The sequence below is a fragment of the Scyliorhinus canicula genome, chromosome 11 (genome assembly GCF_902713615.1).
Source record: "Scyliorhinus canicula chromosome 11, sScyCan1.1, whole genome shotgun sequence".
In the NCBI taxonomy this organism is placed as follows: Eukaryota; Metazoa; Chordata; class Chondrichthyes; order Carcharhiniformes; family Scyliorhinidae; genus Scyliorhinus; species Scyliorhinus canicula.
The window spans coordinates 122,036,602-122,058,872 of NC_052156.1; the positions used below are offsets into that span (position 1 = coordinate 122,036,602).

General features: G+C 47.3%; 1 protein-coding gene across 1 annotated transcript in view; it reads left to right on the forward strand.

Moving 5' to 3' along the window:
• LOC119973788 (mucin-19-like) overlaps positions 1–22,271 on the forward strand; it is a 129,383-nt gene that overhangs the window by 16,121 nt on the left and 90,991 nt on the right. The window contains exons 7-17 of the mRNA XM_038812212.1: positions 4,742–4,988; positions 5,070–5,128; positions 5,220–5,308; positions 6,325–6,473; positions 6,570–6,708; positions 9,322–9,423; positions 11,311–11,496; positions 15,013–15,252; positions 15,366–15,522; positions 18,145–18,273; positions 21,052–21,193. Of these exons, the coding sequence (XP_038668140.1) occupies positions 4,742–4,988; positions 5,070–5,128; positions 5,220–5,308; positions 6,325–6,473; positions 6,570–6,708; positions 9,322–9,423; positions 11,311–11,496; positions 15,013–15,252; positions 15,366–15,522; positions 18,145–18,273; positions 21,052–21,193 (1,639 nt within the window). The remainder of the gene's footprint in view (positions 1–4,741; positions 4,989–5,069; positions 5,129–5,219; positions 5,309–6,324; positions 6,474–6,569; positions 6,709–9,321; positions 9,424–11,310; positions 11,497–15,012; positions 15,253–15,365; positions 15,523–18,144; positions 18,274–21,051; positions 21,194–22,271) is intronic.

Genomic DNA, 22,271 nt, shown 5'->3' on the forward strand with positions numbered 1-22,271 from the left:
ATGACTGCCAGGCAGTTTCGGCATTCGAGCATACAGAACTTTTAATCAGAGACGCTTTTGTTACGGGCATGGGGTCCGCGTACATCCGCCAGCGCTTATTGGGAGGGGGTACGCTTGACCTTGCGGCAACCAGGCAGCTCGCAAATTTGCTAACAGTAGCCTCCTGTAATGTACAGTCATACGCCCCCGACCGCATGGCACATTCATGGACATCGTGGGCCCCACCAGCCCACCCCAAGCCTGCGCCGCGTGGCAGTCAGCCAACCCCGGGGGGCCCAAATGCTACTTCTGCGGGCAGACCAAACACCCTCGGCAGCGCTGCCCAGCGCGGAGCGCAACCTGCAAGCCCTGCGGAAAGAAGGGACATTTTGCTGCTGTGTGCCAGGCCCATTGATCACTGCTGTTTCTAGGCCCATCATTCCTACACCCACCATGTGCAACCCGTGTTCGTCCCCGCAGAACATGTGCATCCCGTGGGTGCCGCCATCTTCTTCTCTACAGACCACGTTCGGCCCGTGGGTGCCGCCATATTTAACGCCGCCCGCGATGTGCGCCCCGTGGGTGCCGCCATCTTCGGCATCATTTTGGAAGGCGCCTCAGGATCCTTGCTCGTTGGGAACTTTGCCTGGCCGTGCATTGCCTGCCACCACCATCGACCAGCCCTGAGCCTACCAGCACCAGCCGCAGCTCGCCTCGATCTCCCTCGACTAGTCCCGGCCTCACAACCTCGCAACCACAACGACTACGATGAAAATCGATGGGCACAAGACTTCTTGACTATGGGAGCACGGAAAGCTTCATCCACCCCACTATGGTAAGGCACTGCTCCCTCGCGGTGCACCCCGTTACCCAGAGAATCTCCCTGGCCTCCAGATCCCATTCCGTGGAAATCCGGGGGTACTGCATCGCAACCCTCACCGTTCCGGGCGTAGAGTTCAGTAACTTCTGACTCTACGTCCTCCCCACCTCTGCGCTGTCCTGTTACTCGGTCTGGATTTCCAATGCAATCTCCAAAGCTTAACTTTAAAATTCGGCGGACCCCTACCACCCCTCACCGAATGCGGCCTCACGACCCTTAAGGTCGAGCCACCTTCCTTGTTTGCAAACTTCACACCGGATTGCAAACCCGTCGCCACCAGGAGCAGACAGTACAGTGCCCAGGACAGGACCTTCATCAGGTCGGAGGTCCAGCGGCTGCTGCGGGAAGGTATCATTGAGGCCAGCCACAGCCCCTGGAGAGCCCAACTGGTAGTGGTAAAGACTGGGGAGAAACACAGGATGGTCATTGACTACAGTCAGACCATCAATCGGTACACGCAGCTTGACCGTACCCCCTCCCACGCATATCTGATATGGTCAATCAGATTGCACAGTACCGGGTCTTTTCCACAGTGGACCTGAAATCTGCCTACCACCAGCTCTGCATCTGCAAGGCAGACCACCAATATACTGCATTCGAAGCAGATGGCCGCTTCTACCATTTCCTTAGGGTTCCCTTCGGCATCACTAACAGGGTCTCGGTCTTCCAACGTGAGATGGACCGAATGGTTGACTGGTACGGACTGCGGGCCACCTTCCCGTACCTAGATAACGTCACCATCTGTGGCCATGATCAGCAGGACCACGATACTAACCTTTGCAAATTTCTCCACACCGCCAGACTCCTTAACCTCACGTACAATAAGGAGAAATGCGTGTTTCGCACCAACCGCGTAGCCATCCTTGGCTATGTTGTGGAAAACGGAGTTCTAGGGCCCGGCCCGACTACATGCACTCCCTCATGGAACTCCCCCTCCCCCATTGCCCCAAGGCCCTGAAACGATGCCTGGGGTTTTTCTCCTATTATGCCCAGTGGGTCCCTAACTATGCGGATAAGGCCCGCCCACTCATTCACTCCACAGTTTTCCCCCTGACAGCTGAGGCTTGCCAGGCCTTCAACCACATCAAGGCAGACACTGCCAAGGCCACGATGCACGCGGTCGACAAGTCCCTCCCTTTCCAGGTCGAGAGCGATGCATCGGACGTAGCTCTGGCCGCCACCCTCAACCAGGCCTCCGAAATTCGTCACTCCTCTGTCGAAAAGGAGGCCCAAGCCATCGTGGAAGTGTGCGGCATTGGAGGCATTACCTGGCCAGCAGGAGATTCACTCTCTTCACTGACCAACGGTAGGTTGCCTTCATGTTCAATAATACACAGAGGGGCAAGATCAAAAATGATAAAATCTTGAGGTGGAGGATCAAGTTCTCCACCTACAATTTCGAGATTTTGTATCGCCCCGGTAAGTTCAACGAGCCCCCCGATGCCCTATCCCGAGGTACATGTGCCAGCACACAAGTGGACCAACTCCGGGCTCTACACGATGGCCTCTGTCGCCTGGGAGTCACCCGGTTCTTCCACTTCATCAAGGCCGGCAACCTGCCCTACTCCATTATGGAGGTCAGGGCTGTCACCAGAGATTTCCAGGTCTGCGCGGAGTGCAAACTGCACTTCTACTGGCCGGATCGAGCACACCTGGTGAAGGCCTCCCGCCTCTTTGAGCGCCTCAGCATGGACTTCAATGGGCCCCTCCCCTCCACCGACCGAAACATATACTTCGTGGTCGATGAGTACTCCCGATTTCCCTTCACCATCCCATGCCCTGATATGACTTCTGCCACAGTCATTAAAGCGCTCAACAGCATCTTTGCCCTGTTCAGTTTCCCCGCTTACGTCCACAGCGACCGGGGATCTTCCTTTATGGGCGATGAGCTGTGTCAGTTCCTGCTCTGCAAGGGCATTGCCTCAAGCAGGACGACCATCTACAACCCCCGGGGAAACTGGCAGGTGGAAAGGGAGAATGGGACGGTTTGGAAGGCCGTCCTGCTGGCCCTACGGTCTAAAAATCTCCCGGTCTCCCGCTGGCAGGATGTCCTCCCCGACGCACTCCACTCCATCCGATCACTACTCTGCACTGCAACTAATGAAACCCCCCATGAACATCTCTCCAGGATTTCGCTCCCAACATGGCTGGCAGCTCCTGGACCCATCCTCCTCCGCAAATCCACAAGGCGGACCCGTTGGTCGAAAGAGTCCAACTACTGCACGCAAAGCCGCAGTACGCCTACGTGGCACACCCTGACGGGTGCCAGGACACAGTCTCCCTCCGGGACCTGGCACCAGCTGGATCCCCACCCACGGCCCACCACCCGACACCCCCCCATCTGATTGCCCTGGCGCCACTCACCCTCCCCCCCAGTGCACCTCACTACAGCCCCCACCCCAGGACAATCCATCCTCCCTCTGGTTCCACTCGGGGGTGGTGGAGACGAGGACAACACGGTCCCGGAGTCACCGGTGACCAAGTCGGCGCCCGCATCACCACCGGGACCGAGGCAATCACAGCGGAGGATCAAGGCACCCGACTGACTGAACCTGTAAATTTTGCCTGAACTGTAAATGTTTCCACCACCCCCCGCCGGACTCTTTTTTAACAGGGGGTGAATGTGGTAGTCATAACTAACTGTATATTAGATATAGTACCTGTATATTAGATGTCGTACGGTAAGGCTCCTGTACTAGAGGTACATAGGTAAATCCCTGCCTGCTGGCTCCGCCCAGTAGGCGGCGTATAAATGTGTGTGCTCACTGGAGCTGCTCTGGGAGCAGCTACAGGAGGCCACACATCTTTGCTCAATAAAGCCTCGATTATTCACTACTCTTGTCTTTGTAGTGATTGATAGTGCATCACTTCTTCACCCAAACGGCTGTGAATCTTGTGAATTCCCTGCCCAGTGAAGCAGTTGAGGCTCCTTCATGAAATGTTTTCAAGGTAAAGATTGATAATTTATTGAAGAATAAAGGAATAAATGGTTTGGGCAGGAAAGAAGGGCTGAGTCCACAACAGATCAGCCATGATCTCATTGAATGGTGGAGCAGGCTCGAAGGACCAGAAGGTCTACTCCTGCTCCTAGTTCTTACGCTCTTATTAACAGTGAAGGTCTCAACTTTTAGTACTTCCTTCGTATTGCTTGGAGGAGCAAGGTGGGGGCCCAAATAAACATTCCTCCTCCTCCTCGAACCCATGGAAAGCAAAGAAAGGTTAAAATAAATTACTTTCTTGTATCCTTTTATGCAACTGACTCCTTTTTCATCTAGCCTAAACTATGGCATTCCCAGACAGACCTCTGTTTAAGATACCAGTCAGGCCCTGTTGAACCTTGTTGGAGAACACTACTTCTCGATGTCCTATGCGCCTGATCAAAAACTGTGCGAAGAGAACTGGACCTTGGTGAACAAGTGACTTTAACTGTTCGCCTGCAGCACGGACAGCATTAAATGCATCTGCTATGCACTTGCATTTTCAAAAGGACTGCTGACAAGATTTCACATCAGGTGTTAACAGCCTCGGAAACTTGGAGTAGGCTATGAAATATGGTAAAATACAGATAAGGCCCGATTTTAATGCTGCGCAAGTGGGTGGAGTTTGAATGAGTTAAAATCTTGATAGTAACAGACATGCGTAACATCCTTTGAGGAGTCAGTTCGTGCTTGAATATTTTAGAATTGTTAAAATTAGTTCAAGCTTCAGTAAGTTGCATTATTTCTGTGCAAGAAAGTATGGGTAAATGCATTTGTCATTCAAGCACAATTCTGGTGCATTTGAAATTATCAATGTCATATTTTCCTGCATTAATTAGGATTAACTTCTGTGGTGCATTTTTATTACAATTCTACCACTGACGCTTGTGCTATTTGTTTACAGGAGTGAACTGTCCTGAAACCCAAGTGTTTCAGTATAACATGAGGGCCTGTAACCAGACCTGTAGATCGTTAATGCAGCATGATTTTACCTGTGATGTTGAAGCTGTCCTGGTCAGTGGCTGTGGCTGCCCTGAAGGAACATACCTGGATCACGATGGAACCTGTGTAGAAAAGGAAGAATGTTCATGTTATATTGCTGATAGTATGATTAAGCATGGACACAATGCAGCTGTTCAAGGTGCCATTTGGTAAGTAGTTTCCTTCCACACAGACAAATTGAGCATAAATAATGAGCAGTGTAAAATAAAATAACTTTTTCCATTGCGCAGCTTCTGCAAAAGTGGAAATCTCAGCTGCTCCTACACAAAATCTGAAGATTCCAAAGAAGGTAATCTATTTTCTGTCAATTACATTTCGTTATCATTGGCACATAAAATTGAACTTTTGCTCCAACTTAAATTGATCCTTTTTTCCATTAGATTGCCCTGGAAAAGTACTTTTGAATTGTGTTGATGCTCAAAAACAGAGTTGGTGTGCAAAGTCATGCCAAAATTTAAATGTGCCCTGTGTAAGTGACATTCAAATATTTTGCTCATTTGTAACCGTTTACACCAAAGAGCGATTAAGTATGTTTTTAATTTGCTTGAGATTCAGGGAAAAAAATATTCAATATCCTCTTGTGCTAGTGGCATGTTTATCTTTCCAAGGGTACGTTTATGGGTTCTTTTGCTTGTATGAACCTAATTCAATTACTTCTAATTCGTAAAAATAGTTGACTTTCTATTTTATACAATCTGTAAACCCAGTCAACGATCATTAGTGTTTTTCCATTTAAATATTGGGACCACTCAAACGTTGACACTTAACTTCATGGATTTAGTACTGTACATGCCAGTATCCAAATTCATGGCTGAGTGCTCCGGGTGCTCTGGTTTCCGCCCACAGTCCAAAGACGTGCAGCTAAGGTGGATTGGCCATGATAAATTTCCCTTCGTGATCAAAAAAGGTTAGGAGGGGTTATTGGGTTACGGGGATAAGGTGGAAGTGAGGGCTTAAGTGGATCAGTGCAGACTCGATGGGCCGAATGGCCTCCTTCTGCACTGTATGTTCTATGTTCTATGAGTCAGAGCTGATGAAAAATTTCCTGGTGCTACCATTTTCATGGCTCAGTAAACTGACTACTCCCAACATCCACTCTTCCTGCTGTTTTACCTTGTTTGCTGGCTTAAGCATCTTCCTGTGTCCTGGCCGTTCAGCTACTCTGCATTTTGTTCAGGGTGCTCCGCTTCAGGCATGATATATTGAATTGAGGGGGTTACAGTACTGAGTTATCAGGACACTATAGATTAAAGTGCTATATAATGATTGGACAAAATAAGCTTGTATTCCCTTGGGTTTTGAAGGTTGCATGTTGACCTAATCGGTCATTATACGATTCTATTGACTGGATACAGAGAACACTCTTTCCAGAAGTGACAGTATGCAGAAAAGGAAACTGGCAAAATCTAACACAGCCTTGCTGGTTATGAGAGAGTGTACCTGTAGATGATTATTAAAATAGTATTGCCCTTTATCTCTTTAAAGCCAAGTGTGTGTGTTCCTGCCTGTGTCTGCCCGGACGATCAAGTGGAGGATCAATTTGGTAACTGCGTTCCACGTGAACAATGTCCGTGTTTTTATGGTGATACCTATTATAAAACTAACAATACAATCCACGTGGACTGCAACATCTGGTAAGATAAAACTCAAAACAAATAATAAATAAAATAATGCATCATTATCTGAATGACATTGTAAAATATGTTGGCATTGCATTCTTTTTATTAAAGCACATGCCGAAGTGGATCATGGCAATGTAGTCAAAATGAATGCACAAAGACTTGCCTGGTTTATGGAGATGGCCATTATTTAACCTTTGACGGACGAAGGTGGTTCTTTGATAGCAATTGTGAATCCATTTTTGTTCAGGTGAGACCTAATGTAGAAAAATAAGTTAAAATGTTAACGCGTGGGATTTTCTGCCCCCCTGTTGTGAATGTATAATATAAATTCACACTGTGTATCACTGTGTCCCTGTGGGCTCCATCTGTGAGCCGTTGCGCGGCTCTGCCCTCAGGGGGAGATGAGGAGCATGTACAGGGCTCCACCCTTGGCTCTGCCCATGGCTCCGCCCATGGCTCCTCCCACAACCGGAAGTATAAAGTGCTGCGGTCTTGCGAGCCTGCCTTCAGTTCAGCTAGTCGCAGGTAGGCTCAGTTGTAGGTCGATTAAAGCCACAGTTTACTTCTACTCGTGTCCTTGAGTGAATTGATGGTCGCATCACCCCCTCAGACAATATCTGTGCTGAAGTTAGTGACAAAAATATAAAACCATGTTTAGAGATTTCAAATATTAAATTTAAACATGAATTACAAAATAGAAAACATAAACACATAAGATTACTTTCAAGCAATTAAGTAGTTCTACAAATGTTTCTACAAAAGGGGCGGGATTCTCCGAACACCCGCCGATCGGAGAATCGCTGGGGAGCAGCGTGAATCCTGCCCCCGCCGGCTGCCGAATTCTCTGGCACCGGGGTTTTGGCGGGGACGGACATCACGCCGTGCCGGTCAGCGGCCGCTGGCAGCGACCCCCCCCCGGCGATTCTCCAGACAACAGTGGGCCAGTCCCACCAGTGTAAATTAGACCTGGTACTTACCGGCTGCACGGGCGGCCTCGGGGCTCCTCGGGGGGGGGGGGGGGGGGGGGATCTGGCCCCGGGAGGTGTCCCCACGGTGGCCTGGCCCGCGATTGGGGCCCACCGATCCGCAAGCCGGCCTGTCCCGTGGGGGCACTCTTCTTCTGCGTCGGCCGCTGTAACAGTCCGTGATGGCCGACGCGAAGATGAAACCCCCCTGCACATGCGCTGGGAGGACGCCAGCACACGCTGGCGCTCCCGCGCATGCGCCAACTCACGGCAGCCGGCGGAGGCCCTTCGGTGCCGATTGGCATGGCGTCAAGCCCCTTCCGCGTTGGCCGGCGTGGTGCAAACCACTCTGGTGCCGGCCTAGCCCCTGAAGGTGCGAGGTTTCCGCACCTTCGGGGCAGCCCAACGCCAGTGTGGTTCACGCCACTCCTTCGCGCCGGAGTTGCCCGCCCCGCCAGTTTTTGCAGAATCCCGCCCAAGTTTCTGCTAATTTAAACCAGATCTAGATCCCTTTTAGGTAACAGTCCTCTTAGATCTTAGCTCCAGAAATTCCATTAAAATTATCCACTGTAGCTACGGGGGAAGCATTTCACAGGTTGCTCCCTCTTTCACTCGATACTGGAAAACCAAAGCTTGTATCGAAACCTTGCAGAAACAACACTTTTCTGAGAGTGGCTTCAGGCTACTTTCTTCACAGGCCTGTTTCACCTGTTCTTATGGGGATCTCATGGTCACACCTCCCTATGCAGTCTTCAATCTCTCTTTAAATGTGATCTTTAACTCTATTGTTTTCACATCCCTTAGGACGTTCTCTTTCCCAGAATACACAGATCTTTCATGTTATTTTACGGCTACGACTTTTGGGTGACAAATTTAACACTTTGCTTTATTCATTTGCCAATTGTCCATTTTCCATTTGAAATGCAGCAGCTTAACTTCAGTCACCTCCACATGGGCTGCACAGTAGCAGTGATTAGCACTGCTGCTTCACAGCGCTAGGGCCCTAGGTTCGATTCCTGGCTTGGGTTGCTGTTTGCACAATCTCCTAGTATCTGCGTGGGTTTCCTCCGGGTGCTCCAGTTTCCTCCCACAAGTCCCGAAAGACGCGCTGTTAGGTGAATTGGACATTCTGAATTCTCCCTCTGTGTACCCGCGACTAGGGGCTTTTCACAGTGATTTCATTGCAGTGTTAATGTTAGCCTACTTGTGACAATAAAGATTATAGCTTCCTAACCCAAATTTTAATTCACCTCACACAGGTTTCCCTTCTTCAAAATGCTTGCTTTCATACCTAACCCTTTTTTTGATGTTTTAATCTTGTAGTCTAATCGTCTTCAGTCTAATTAAATTAGTTGCACTCATATATCACAGGCGTCAGTCTGTTTCACTGTATACCACAGTGATATTGGGAACATATTGAAAAATATATTTCATCACGCTATTACCACTTCCCTTTTTTCTTGCCCTGCATCTTTTTAGTAATTTAATCGCACCTACATTCCACCCTACCACAGACCTTCCCTCTTATTCTTTCCTTCTCCCGCCCCTTCTCTTGCCTCTGTACTTGTGACAAACATGTTACGAAATGGTTCCATGTCTGATGAAAATTCATCAATCTAAAATCTGAAAGGATTTCCTGAGGATTTTCAGCATCTTCTGCTTTTGTCATAGAACTAGGTGAGACATCTCAGACTTTGGCCAGGATCCCCCCCCCCTCCGGGTTTTCTGGCGGCAGAGACAGCTCACCATTAGCCGGCGGTGGGATATTCCGGTCCCGCCTCAGCCATTCGCATTGCTTGGTGGCCGTGCCACTGGGGAACCAATGCGGGTGGAGGGCATCTTCCGCGGGGCTAGAAGACTATATTTTAATCTCTATTTTAAATTTTAAATTTTAGAGCAGCTTTGAAGGACCCGATTCGTTTCAAATTTTAACCGAGAATTTGCCTTGCTGTGAAAATGGTGTGACATGTTCAAGAGCGATCAGAATTTTAATTGAGGTATGTGTTTTTGTAATGTTTAAGCAGCTGCTGTTACTGCTTAAATATAAATGCATGTTTTGAAAGTATTGGAGCAGTTCTTGGGTATCCGACAGCGGGAAATCAGAAAGGGAAGGTTGGTGTGAGGGAAGGGGGTAGACAAGAAGGAAGAGATTCACGTTACACCATATAAGATGAGGACAAGGTGAGTGTTAAGAAAGGGAATAAAGCAGGAGCATACTGTCATCCTCTATGTTCTCAGTGATTCCAGATGTGACAGACTCTGAAGCAAATCGGCCCCAGGATGCTGAGAGCCATTATCTTTGTAGGACTCAGGTGCTACAGGTGCCCTTTGTCTCCTGCCACTTCTGTTAGCTCCCTTCTGCTGTGTGCCACTTGTCCCACCACAAGAGAAGGGGAAGAAGGTTGATGGTTGTGTTTTTGGGTGGAGTGTATAGCTTTAGCTTTATAGAGGCAGCAAGAGAGGTAGGTGTAAGGGTGCTCCATTGGTAGATGTGTAAAGCAAATGTCTGGATGTGAGGTAATAGGGAATTCTGCTGGGTGATTGTTAAGAGGTGTAGTGCATTGAGCAGCATGAGAGGTGAGAATGTGGTTGTTTGGAGATGCCATGTGAAGATGCATTTGCTGACTTTCACCTGCTGCATGAGCTCAATAGCAATACGACCAGGTCTTCAGGATCAGACTCCGGTGTTCATCGCTCTGACCAACTGCTCCTATTCCCTACCGAGAGTGGCCTGGAAGGCTACCTGGGCTTGCTGAAATTTGGGGCCTGTTGGCATGGTGCCAAGCCCCTTCCTGCCGGCTGGCGTGGCGCAAACCACATGATATCATGTAACTGATGTGGGTCTGGCCAACCAGTAGGATATCCAAAGGGAAATCTATGTCTCTTCTGAGGGAGGGGCTCAATTGGATTAAGTTATATCTGGCACTTAACTCACCAGGGTCAAGTCTTGCCCAGTATTGAGGAACCTCGGGGTGGAAGTCCCACCCTTCAGAGAGCTGCTGGTCGATCAAAGGTCAGCTGCTTACATTGCAGGCAGTTCCGCCAGGAGCAGTAGCTGCTGCCAGCAATGCTCTCGGAATATCACCAGGGATTTTCAGAGGCTCCCTCGACCCAGGTGGGTGAGGGCAGGATGAACATTGCAGGGAGTGGATCATGGGACAGGGCTTTGGTGTCAGGTGGCAAGGGCAGGATGGTGGCTTGCAGCAGCCACCCCACTTCCCAATGCTGTGTCACTCAATCAGGCACTCAGGGGCTTTGAGAGAGGAACCTCCCCTAAAGTGCTTGGGGCAAACCCGTCAGGTTTGCTGGGCAGCCTTTGGGAAGCACGGGAAAGCTGTGCTACCAGTGGGTGAATTTCTCCAAAGGGTTCCTTCTGGCCCTCAGTTTAATCAGTTGATCTTTACCTGTCACTGGGAGACAGATGCATGGCCTCTCCCGTGATTACATAAGCGCCGACTGTTATGTTTCCCGCTGCGACAGGCTACATTAAATTCAGGCCACTGTGATTCTTCTCTTGCTGACTGCTAATGCACCTGGAGCTGCGAGTCTTCTACCATCCTCTGCTCTGGAGTTCCATTTGATCAATTTTAAATTCCAGAAACTTTATTCAGTGCAGCTTTCCTTTAAGAAGGATGGTATGTCTTTAGGAAGAGCTGACTGACTGGACCAAGTGCCAGCAGTACAATGCTGGTAGGCCTGCTGCAAAGCAAAGAGGAACCAACTGAGCCCCAGGCTATGATCATGAAAATGCCGAAGGCCGCCAACCTTCATTAAAACCAATTTGGCCAGAACGCCGATCGCAACATCCATGCTCAAAAATGGGCAGACGGATTTTTAGCACTGTTTAAACATAATTTATTTTCTTCTTCAACATATTCTTATAGGATACGGAGATCAAGCTACTTGATGGGAAAGTACATAATACATATTCTAATGAAACACAATGCAGAGAAGATATCTATTCAATGCACATCGTCGGATTTTACTTAATTCTTGAATTTGCCAATGGAATAACAGTGATATGGGATAAAATGACCAGATTTTCGGTGGCACTGACTCCAAAGTGGCAAGTAAGTGCACTTCAATTTTTTCTTTGTGTGTCAAGTATTAGCAAATGGGAATTAACCCCATAAACAGAGTGAAGGCCTTAATGGGTTTTGAGAAATTGACATATTTCACCAAATATTATTGATCAGAAAATAATGAGGAATTCCACAAAACACATCCTAACTATGGAATGCCTACTGATACATCATTGAAGATAAATGCTGTGCCAGTCAGGAGCTGCGCTACCAGGGATATGTTAACATTAATGAGTCTACAACAACTTCAGTGAAATTATTGTTATTGAGCATGTAAATAACGAGTGGAGAGAGTTAATTGACAAAAAGCTAGCAGAGGCTGTTCAGTTACGTTACGGTTCTTCAGCATTCATTTATTTTTGAACATAAATTTAGTTGAGAATTACCTGAGATTGTAATAATTGATTAAATGAATAGTTGACGATTTAGCAGCATTAGTCTCCAAGTTGGCAGTTGACAATTTTTCCAAAACCTTTCCAAACAAGCTCTAATAAGTTGTCATGGATGAATTGGCTTTCCTGCCTTGCTCTCGCAGGAAGGTCTTCGCGTTTTGATATATTTGATCAATGGACCTTGGCTGCAGATTCTTCATGTTGGTCGGTGCATCTAGACTAGTGTTGGCTTTGATCTCAGTTCATTTTATCAGAATTAAAGCCTTTCCTGTAATCTAAGTTGAAGAGGATTCCCACCTTGGACCTCGAATGATTAGCATCAATAATATTTGCCTGGAGGATTTCTGCCATAAACCTCACTGGGTTTGCTGGGCAGTGTGCAGCGGTAAGGGAATATATTGGAATTCTTGCACGAACTGACTATCTGTCTTCGACACCTTACTGCAATAATGCACATCGATTGATGTATCAGGTCAGCAGAGACTGGTCGCTACATAAATTCAAGGTTGCATTCACTTTATCATCCGCACATTTTGTTGATTGTTAAACTGGCTGAATTAAAATAACTCTCCATAACCTTGGGTGAAGCGTAGCTTTCTAACATGTTGCTTTGTTCAAAGCAAGAAGTCTTACAACACCAGGGTGAAGTCCAACATGTTTGTTTCAAACACGAGCTTCCAGAGCACTGCTCCAAGGAGTTTGAAACAAACACGTTGGACTTTAACCTGGTGTTGTAAGACTTCTTATTGTGCTCACCCCAGTCTAACGCCGGCATCTCCACATCATGGCTTTGTTCAAAAGCCAACGTATGCCCTCATGAGGTCAATATATCTGAAGGAATAGGTATTGATTAGCAAAGCTTTGAACATAGAACATATAGTGCAGAAGGAGGCCATTCAGCCAACCGAGTCTGCCCGACCCACTTAAGCCCTCACTTCCACCCTATATCTGTAACCCAATAACCCCTCCAAACCTTCTTTTGGACACTAAGGGCAATTTACCAGACCAATCCTGCACATCTTTGGACTGTGGGAGGAAACCGGAGCACCCGGAGGAAACCCACGCAGACACGGGGAGAACATGCAGACTCCGCACAGACAGTGACCCAGCGGGGAATCGAACCTGGGACCCTGATGCTGTGAAGCTACAGTGCTATCTACGGTGCTACCGTGCTGCTGACCTTCTATGGTGTCTCCCAATTCTTCATTCCAGTGGCTCTTTAACGCTATCCACATTATCATCATGCTCATGATTCAGAAACAACTATGTTCCTGCAAAGAAATTCGTTCCTTCCCCCAAAATGTTTTAAACTGTAAAGTTCAGTATTATTAAGTGCCTGAGATATAAAATTTCTTCAAAGTTTGTCTTACTGCCCAATTTGCAAAAGACAAACAGATTTGCAAGAATACCTGAAACTGTGGCCTCCATTCTGCTCTCCCACCTTTGGGTCACCATACACTATATCCCTCAATGGCTCATCGCTGGCTTTTGGGCCCAATGACTGGGTCCCGATTGTGGTCTTAAAATTTTGTCCTTAATATGTGGTAACTTTAACACACAGAGTAAATGTAACCTTTTAAAGATCAAATTGTATTGGCCATAGGTTTGATTATAATGTAGTATTACAGCTTAATTTAAACCATGTTTGTAATTTTGTTACTCTTAACAGGTTTTTCAACTGATATCTACAAATGTGTACAAATTTTTCTTTTGAATGTCAACGATAAACTTTAATGAATTGTGAATCAATTGTAATATATTGGGCCCAATTTTAGCCCTGTGCAAATGGGTAGGTTTTGAATGGGTTAAAATCGGGCCATTATCTTTTATTTAATTGGAATACAACTCAGCTACTACAATCCTTAGTTTTGGGTGACGATTTTTTAGTTTGGCTTGTTGCATTTTATTATAATTCATTTGAAATGGTACTTTAATTACAAAATCTGCTGCGCATGTTTTACAATATACACCCATTATATTAACATGAACCGGACTGTTGCTTTTGCACCCATGCTATCAGCATCCAAAGACAAAGAAGAGACATTTATATACTAAAGAATTGTAGCACTATTTATTCTTTGTGTTTTGTAAAAAAAAAGTCACTATTTATTTGGCAGGGTAGGAGGAAGGGATGGTTAAAATTGAGCAGTGAGTTATATGGTTTATTTCAATGTTGGAAATACTTTATTTAAAGACTAATGAAGAATTTTGGCATCATATTGGCAATTTTGGCAGGGGCCGGGGTTCAATTCCGGCCTCGGGTGACTGTGTGGTGTTTGCACTTTCTCCCTGCGTCTGCGTGGGTTTCCTTGGGGTGCTCCGGTTTCCTCCCACAGTCCAATGATGTGCAGGTTAGGTGGATTGGCCACGCTAAATTGCCTCTTAGTGCCCAAATGGTTAGATGGGGTTACTGCGTTACGGGGATAGGGTGGATGCATGGGCTTAAGTAGAGTGCTGTTTGCAAGGGCCGGTGCAGAATCGATTGGCTGAATGGCCTCCTTCTGCACTGTAGGGATTCTATGTAAAATTGCAATCAGTGTACCGTAAAGGTTCTTCTATGATGCAAATGCAAAGTTATTTTAATATTCCAATTTTAATTATTGTAGTTTCTTGATACCAAATAAAAAGAACAATACAGCACAGGAACAGACCTTCGGCCCTACAAGTCTGTACCAGTCATGATCCATCCTTGGGCAAAGCACTTGGCACTTCTTAGTGCTGTATCCCTCTCTACCCATCCTATCCATGTATTTGTCAAGATGCCTTTTGAACGCCGTTAATGCACCACAACCTCCCCTGGCAGCGTGTTCCAGGCACTCACCACCCTCTGTGTAAAAAACCTGCCTCGCACATCTCCTCTAAACTTTGCCCCATGGATCTTAAACCTATGGCCCCCAGTGACTGACCCTTCCATCTTGGGAAAGAGTGCCTGCCCATCCACTCTACCCATGCCTCTCAAAATCTTGTAGACGGACATCAGGTTGCCTCTGAAACATATGACATGGTTGGACGTGATGAGAAAGGTATTTTGTCCTGGGGAAAATATATATTCAATAAAAATTTTACTGTTCTCAGTGATTCATTCATATATTCTTTTGAAAATGTATTACAGAACAAAGTAGTTGGCCTCTGTGGAAATTACAATTCCCGGACTGAAGATGATCAAATGACAAAGTCAAAATCATTGGTTACCAGTGTTGTAGAATTTGCAAAAAGCTGGACATCTCCAAAGCCATGCTGTTCATCAGTCACCCAAGTTTCTCCTTGTGACAGAAATCCATATTGTTATGCATGGGCAGCAAGGAAATGCGGCATTATTAATGGAGCCATTTTTAAAGAATGCCATAAAATGGTAGGAATTAATGAGTGTCTATATTAGGAGTTGCATCAACAAAGTTTTAAAATAAAAAGAGATGAGGCCTCTGTTCATGTGCTTTCTGACACTCTGGTCTAACACCCCATCAGGTTGACCCACAGCCACACTACGACTCTTGTGTCAAGGAAGCATGTGCCTGTGACATGGAAGGAAGATTTCTGGGTTTCTGTACTACAGTGGCAGTGTATGCAGAAGCTTGTAGTAAAGCTGGTATTTGTATTGACTGGAGAACCCCAGAATCATGTCGTAAGTAATGACTTTCATCATGCACGATAATCAAGGACCAGTTTAAGGGAATATCAGTGTACTTTTAATAACTCAACAAGTTGAGTTCCGAATATCATCTGAAAGAAATTCCAACTTTGCAGGAGATGTTTAAAATACAAATGTATTTCCCCTCCAATCAAGGACCACAATTCTGTCTCTATAGCGTTGACAGACGTCCTTTTCTGGTCAACAATGGGCCTGTTCAGTGAACAGTTCTGTCAGAAGCAATGTACATCCTCACTCCTTTGAACCTGTTGATCAGATGACACCAGCCAGGATTATTAGTAATTTGATTTGCTCAATCAATATGCACATTAAGGTCACCCATAAATACAGATATTCCTTTATCGGATTCTAATAATCATAGAATCCCGACAGTGCGGAAGAGACCATTTGGCCCATCGAGTGCACTGATACTCTGAAAGAGAACCATACCTAGGCCCACTAGCCCACAACCCCACCTAAACTTTGGACACATCTTCGGATAGTGGGAGGAAACCAGAGCAACCGGAGGAAACCCATGCAGATACGGGGAGAATGTGCAATCTCCAGACAGTCATCCAAGGCTGGAGTTGAACCCAGGTTCCCTGGTACTGTAAAGTGGCAATGGCAACCACTGTGCCACCTTGCTGCCCATTAATCTTTAATTTCCTGTTTAATACCATCCCCAACATCACCGCTACAGTTTGGGGGTCTATATACAACCCCCATTAATGTTTTTTGCTCCTTGGTGTTTCTCACCTCAACTCATACAGATTCCACAATGTTGGAGTTAATATCCTTCCATTGTTACATTAATTTCCTCTTTGACCTGCAAAGTAACCCCACTGCCTTTTCATTTTAGTCTGTCTTTCCTAAATGCTGAATCCCCTGGATGTTCAATTCCCGTCCCTGGTCATCACGCAGTCATGTCTCTGTAATCCTGACTATTTCATACCCGTTTCCATCTATTTGTGTGATTAACTCAGCTGCTTTATTGCGGATGCTCCGTGCATGAAGGCACAAAGGCTTCAGGCTTGACTGTTTAACATTCCTTGTCCCATTTCCATTATTTTTAACTGTAGTCCTGTCTGATTCTGGCCCTTGATTTCACCGTCAATCACTCTTCTTAGTCCCCTTTTTGTCTTTTATTTGCATCCTTGTTTCCTCTCCCTCTCACTCCGTGCTTAGGTTCCCATCCCCTTGTCATTTTAGTTTAAATCCTCCCCAACCACTAGAGCAACTGCTCCGCTAAGTCATCAGTCCTGGTCCTTCTCAGGTGCAACCCGCCCAATTTATACTTGTCCAACCTCCCCCAGAACCGGTCCCAATGTTTCAGGAATTAGGAACCCTCCACCATGCATCATCTCTTCAGCCACATATTCATTGGAGATATCCTGCTATTTCTGATCTGACCAACACGCGTCCCTGGTAGCAATCATTACCTTTGATTCTGCCCCTCAACATACTTTTCAAATTACTTTTGAGAGGCCACTCCACCCAACAGTATCCAAAGTGGCATATCTGTTTGTGAGGGGAATGGCCATGAGAGATTCCTGCACTGTCTGTCTAGTCCTCTTGCTCTGCCTGGTGGTCACCCATTCCCTTCCTGCCTGTGAAGTCTTAGATTCACCCCTACCCGGCGAGGCGGGGGGTCCCGGCGGGACGGAGCGGCGTGAACACTCCGGCATCGGGCCGCCCCAAAAGTGCGGAATCCTCTGCACCTTTAGGGGCCAGGCCCATCTCGGAGTGGTTTGCGCCCCGCCGGCCAGCGGGAAAGGGGCTTGGAGCCATGTCAACCGGCGGCGAAGGATCTCCGCCGGCCGGCGCAAGTCGCCGCATGCGCGGGAGCGCCAGTGTGTGCTGGCGTCATCCCCGCGCATGCGCAGAGGAATTTGCTTCCTCACCAGGAATGGCGGAGGACCACAGCATCCGGTGCGGAAGGATAAAGTGCCCCCACGGCACAGGCCCGCCCGCGGATTGGTGGGCCCCAATCGTGGGCCAGGCCACCGTGGGGACACCTCCCGGGGCCTGATCCCCTCATTCCCCCCCCCCCCCAAAACCCTGGAGCCCGCCGGTAAGGGACCTACTCTAATTTACGTCGGCGGGTCTGGCAACGAACGGGCAGGACTTCGGCCCATCGCGTGCCTGAGAATTCGTGGAGCCCCGGGGCCCATTGTGTCGCGCCGGTCCCCGCCATTTTCCGACGTGGGCGGTGCGATTCACACCGGGGCAATTCTTGGGGGGGCGGGAGAATTTTGAAGATGGCGGGGGCGGGATTCACGTCGAACCCCGGCGATTCTCCGACTCGGTGGGGGGGTCGGAGAATCCTGCCCTTGATGTCACCTCTGAACTCCAAGCTAGCACTCTAATTTCTCACTGCACTCTCCCGTTGGTTTCACCCTCCCAACAGTCAGCTCTCCAATCTTGTTGCCTCTACTCCTCTACCACTAGGTGGTGCTCACAGCTTGGCAGCTTGTCATCTCAACCTGTGTTTCTTTTTTTGGAAGGGCAGATATTTCATTTGATTTACTGGCATGCTCTCAATTAGAATATTCCACAATAGTTTTATTCTTCTTGTGGTATTAAAGTATTATGCATTGTTTATATTTTCTATTGCAGCTATATACTGTGACTATTATAACCACGGTGGTGATTGCAAGTGGCACTACAAACCATGTGGGACAAAGATAACTCCAAAGATGTGCAATAACCATCCTGTTGCAGAAACGTTCTCCAAAGTTCTTGAAGGTTTCATTTCTTTTATTCTAGTTAGTCTATGATTTAGTTATATGTGATATGTCGCAGAATTAACTTCTCAAAATATCTTGCAAGGTTAATAAGACTAAGTTCATTTGAGTATATACATCGTGGCTTAAAAGTAATGATTTGGCAAACATTGCCTCAAGTCTATCCTGAAAATTATTTCTATAATCTGAAATTGTCATTGAATGACATGTCTGTTTTTAATTCTCAAAAAGCACGGTTTCTGACGCCTCAGTCTCCACATGATGGACTGCTACTTAAGAGGGTGCACGTTAACGTACACAGTCTACAGATTACGCATGAACTTTTCACATTAAGGGTTTAAGATAGCTCAATATCATTGAATGCTGCGAATAGGAAGTTTGATGTAGGCAGGTTTTTGCAGTGGCATCTCTCAGCTGGCCATTCTGAGATGCTCGCCTTGGAGGTCAGCTCAGTGGGTGCTGAATGCTCTTTCATGCTTTCCTTCTTCTAACGTGGCTATTCCTGGCTGTGTTTCCACATTCTGTCCCCTGTAAACTTTTTAAAAAAAATTTAGATTACCCAATTATTTTTTCCAATTAAGGGGCAATTTAGCGTGACCAATCCACCTACTCTGCACATTTTTGGGTTGTGGGGGCGAAACCCACGCAGACACGGGGAGAATGTGCAAACTCCACACAGACAGTGACCCAGAGCCTGAATCGAACCTGGGACCTCAGCGCCGTGAGGCGGTTGTGCTAACCACTAGGCCACCGTGCTGCCCTGTCCCCTGTAAACTTGAGGCCATCCAAAACTCTGCTGGCCTAAATTGCATCAAGTCCCCTTCAACTGTCATCCTGTGCTCATCATGACCACATTAGTTCTTATTCAAGCAACGTCTTGATTCTGAAATTCTCACCCTTGGTTTCAAACCCATCCCTCACCTCTACCTATCTCTGTAATCTCCTCCAGTCCCAAAACTCGTCAAGATAGCTCCACTCATCGAGTTCTGGTGTGGATCTTGTGTATCCCTGATATGAATCATTCCACCAATAATAATCAGCCCCAGGCTCTGCAATAACCGCCCTACACTTCTCCATCTCTCTACTTCACTTTCATCCTTTATGACAATACATAAAACCTACCTCTTTGACCAAGGTTTTGGCCACCTGACCTAATATCTCCTTATGTGACTTGGTGTCATACTTTATTTTATAATTCTCCTGTGAAGTGCTTTATTACATTAAATGTGCTATATAAATATAGATTGTTGTCAGATGCCTTCCTTAAACTGGCCCAAGAACAGAGCTGCAGGATACATCAACATACATTTCCATTGAATTGGTGGCTTTAATAGGACCTGAATGTGGCTTCAGTGAACCCTCAAGGCCTCACTGAACTTTTGAAATAGCTGAGCTAGCCACATGCCTCTGCGTTGAAATATGTCAATGATCCCATGTTGCTCTCCTGTTGTTTGCAACAGCTGAGGGAGTTGACTTTGCCTCCCCTCAGCTTGTTACATGTTATTACGTTTTACTTGAAGACTTAGCTAGGTTTCTGAGTTCTTTCCTTATCATTGAAATATTTCATAATGCTCCTTGCATCATTTCGTAGCATCCCTATTGTGCAGAAGGAGGCCATTCAGCCCCTTATGTCTGCATCAATCCTCCGAATGAGCACTCCCCCAGGTCCACTCCCCCACACCATCCCTGCAGCTCCACCTAACCTGCACATCCCTGGACACTAAGGGGCAATTTACCATGGCCAATTCAGCTAACCAGGACATGTTTGGACTGTGGGAGGAAACCAGAGCACCCGGACGAAACCCGGGCAGACACGGAGAACGTGCAGACTCCACACATTCACCCAACGCCGGAATTGAACCTGGGTCCCTCACGCTGTGAGGCAGCAGTGCTATGCTAACCACTATACCACCGTGTTGCCCTAGCATGTACACCGGCAGTGTGCAGACCTAACCTACATATCACTGCCTCTCGCATGTTTAACCAAGAAAGATTTCCTATGTGTTGTGAAATGTATTTTTAATGCATTTATAATTTCACTATGCAATGACTGGAAGGAATCTTCCCACCAATTTGTTTCTGAGGGTGAATCAGGAGAGCCAATTTTAACTTGAAGTAGAGAACTGGCAGGCGTGTCTGCTGCTCACCTACAGTTGCTGCTATGAGATCTGAACCATTTGGAAGCCGAGACCATGATTATGTGCTGATGGCTAACAGTAGCCGACATGTGGGCACTCTGCTGCAGCTCATGAGTGGGCATGATGTGGCAGCTTTCCAGTCTATTTCTTGCCTCTACAAAGTGCAAAGTATGGCCCTGCTTATTCAACAGCCAAAATGCCACAATACTCTTCAAATAATTGACACATCATTAATGGAATGGAAGTGATTGCCAGCAGCCAGTTTATGGTTGGCAGTTGCTTGTTGGGGGAGGGGCAATTGGTCACATTGCCCAATGCCCACTTGATATGGCAAATAGGGCAAACAACAGGACTACATGGTCTCGGTAGTAGGCTGCTGCAGTTTGAGAATTGGAGTCCTAGCCCAGTGTCAGGACACTATTTGGCATGTTCAGGTACAAAGGGGTAGACCATGAGTAGTGCACAGCCTCCCCATCTGCACAAAGTGAGTGGGCTAAATTGTGGCCCTTAAAAATATAGTCACTCATGAAATTATCCTCAAAAGGTTTGTGTCAATAGATAGGCAAAATGTATTTCAGCTTTAGTAGCTTATTTAGGTTTAATGTCTCAGACTAATTTTACTATTTTCTTTTAATGTACAGGTTGTTATGCAAATTGCCCTAATCATGCTCCTTACCTGGATGGAAATATGATGAAATGTGTTCCCTTATCTGAGTGTACCTGTTATTATAATGGACTATTAATGCAACCAAATGAAGTGTATATTACGAACTGTGGACAATGGTAAAGTATCACATTATTATCGATTTCTCAATGATGGGCGCGATTTAACTAAATAGGATCAAAGTCCCAAAGCCCGTTTAGCCGTGTGTTTCCCGACGCTCGCAGTGAGACATCGGGACGCTATTTCTCCGGAGCCCAAATGCGACCCTCGACCTACCCCAAGCACCAACTCACTATGAGTGGTTCCCTGGGCCTGCTCCAACATCCGTGCAGGGCACCCTGGCGAGATTGCTCACGTGGAGAAAATGCCAGCTTGGCACTGCCAACCTGGTACCCTGTCCTGCCAACTGGCAGTGTCACCTGAACACCTTGGCAGCATCAGGCTGCTCCCAGGTGGCACTGCAAGGGTGCCAGGGTGCCCAGGCAGCACCAATAGTGCCAGGATATCACCCTTCCTAGAAGGCAAGCACCTAGGAGCCTCCGATCATAGAATTTACAGTGCAGAAGGGGCCATTCAGCCCATCGAGTCTGCACCGGCCCTTGGAAAGAGCACCCCACTCAAGCTCATGCCTCCACCCTATCCCCATAACCCAGTAACCCCGCCTAACCTTTTTTGGACACTAAGGGCAATTTATCATGGCCCATCCACCTAACCTGCACCTCTTTGGACTGTGGGAGGAAACAGGAGCACCTGGAGGAAACCCACACACACGGGGAGAACGTGCAGACTCCACACAGACAGTGCCCCAAGCTGGGAATCGAACCTGAGACCCTGGAGCTGTGAAGCAACTGTGCTGACCATTATGCTACTGCGCTGCCCTACGAGTGCCATTTTGTCTTGTCCCCGTTTGTGGAGACCGGTATTGAACGGCACTCGCCCAAGTACTCCGAGGTGAAGGGGATTGACACCAACGCCTCGGGTGTCTCGGGAAACTGTGGGCGTGATTCTCCGAAAACGGGAGAAATCGTGAGGCTGGCGTCAAAAACGGACGGGTTTGACGCCAGCCTCCGCCCCCCCCCCCCCCCCCCCCCCCCGACCGGGAACCGATTCTGGTCCCCGGTCGGGGCTAGTATGCCGCGGCCGTGAACTCCGGCATCGCGGGCTTAACGAATTTCGTTAAGCCCGCTTGCCAGAGTT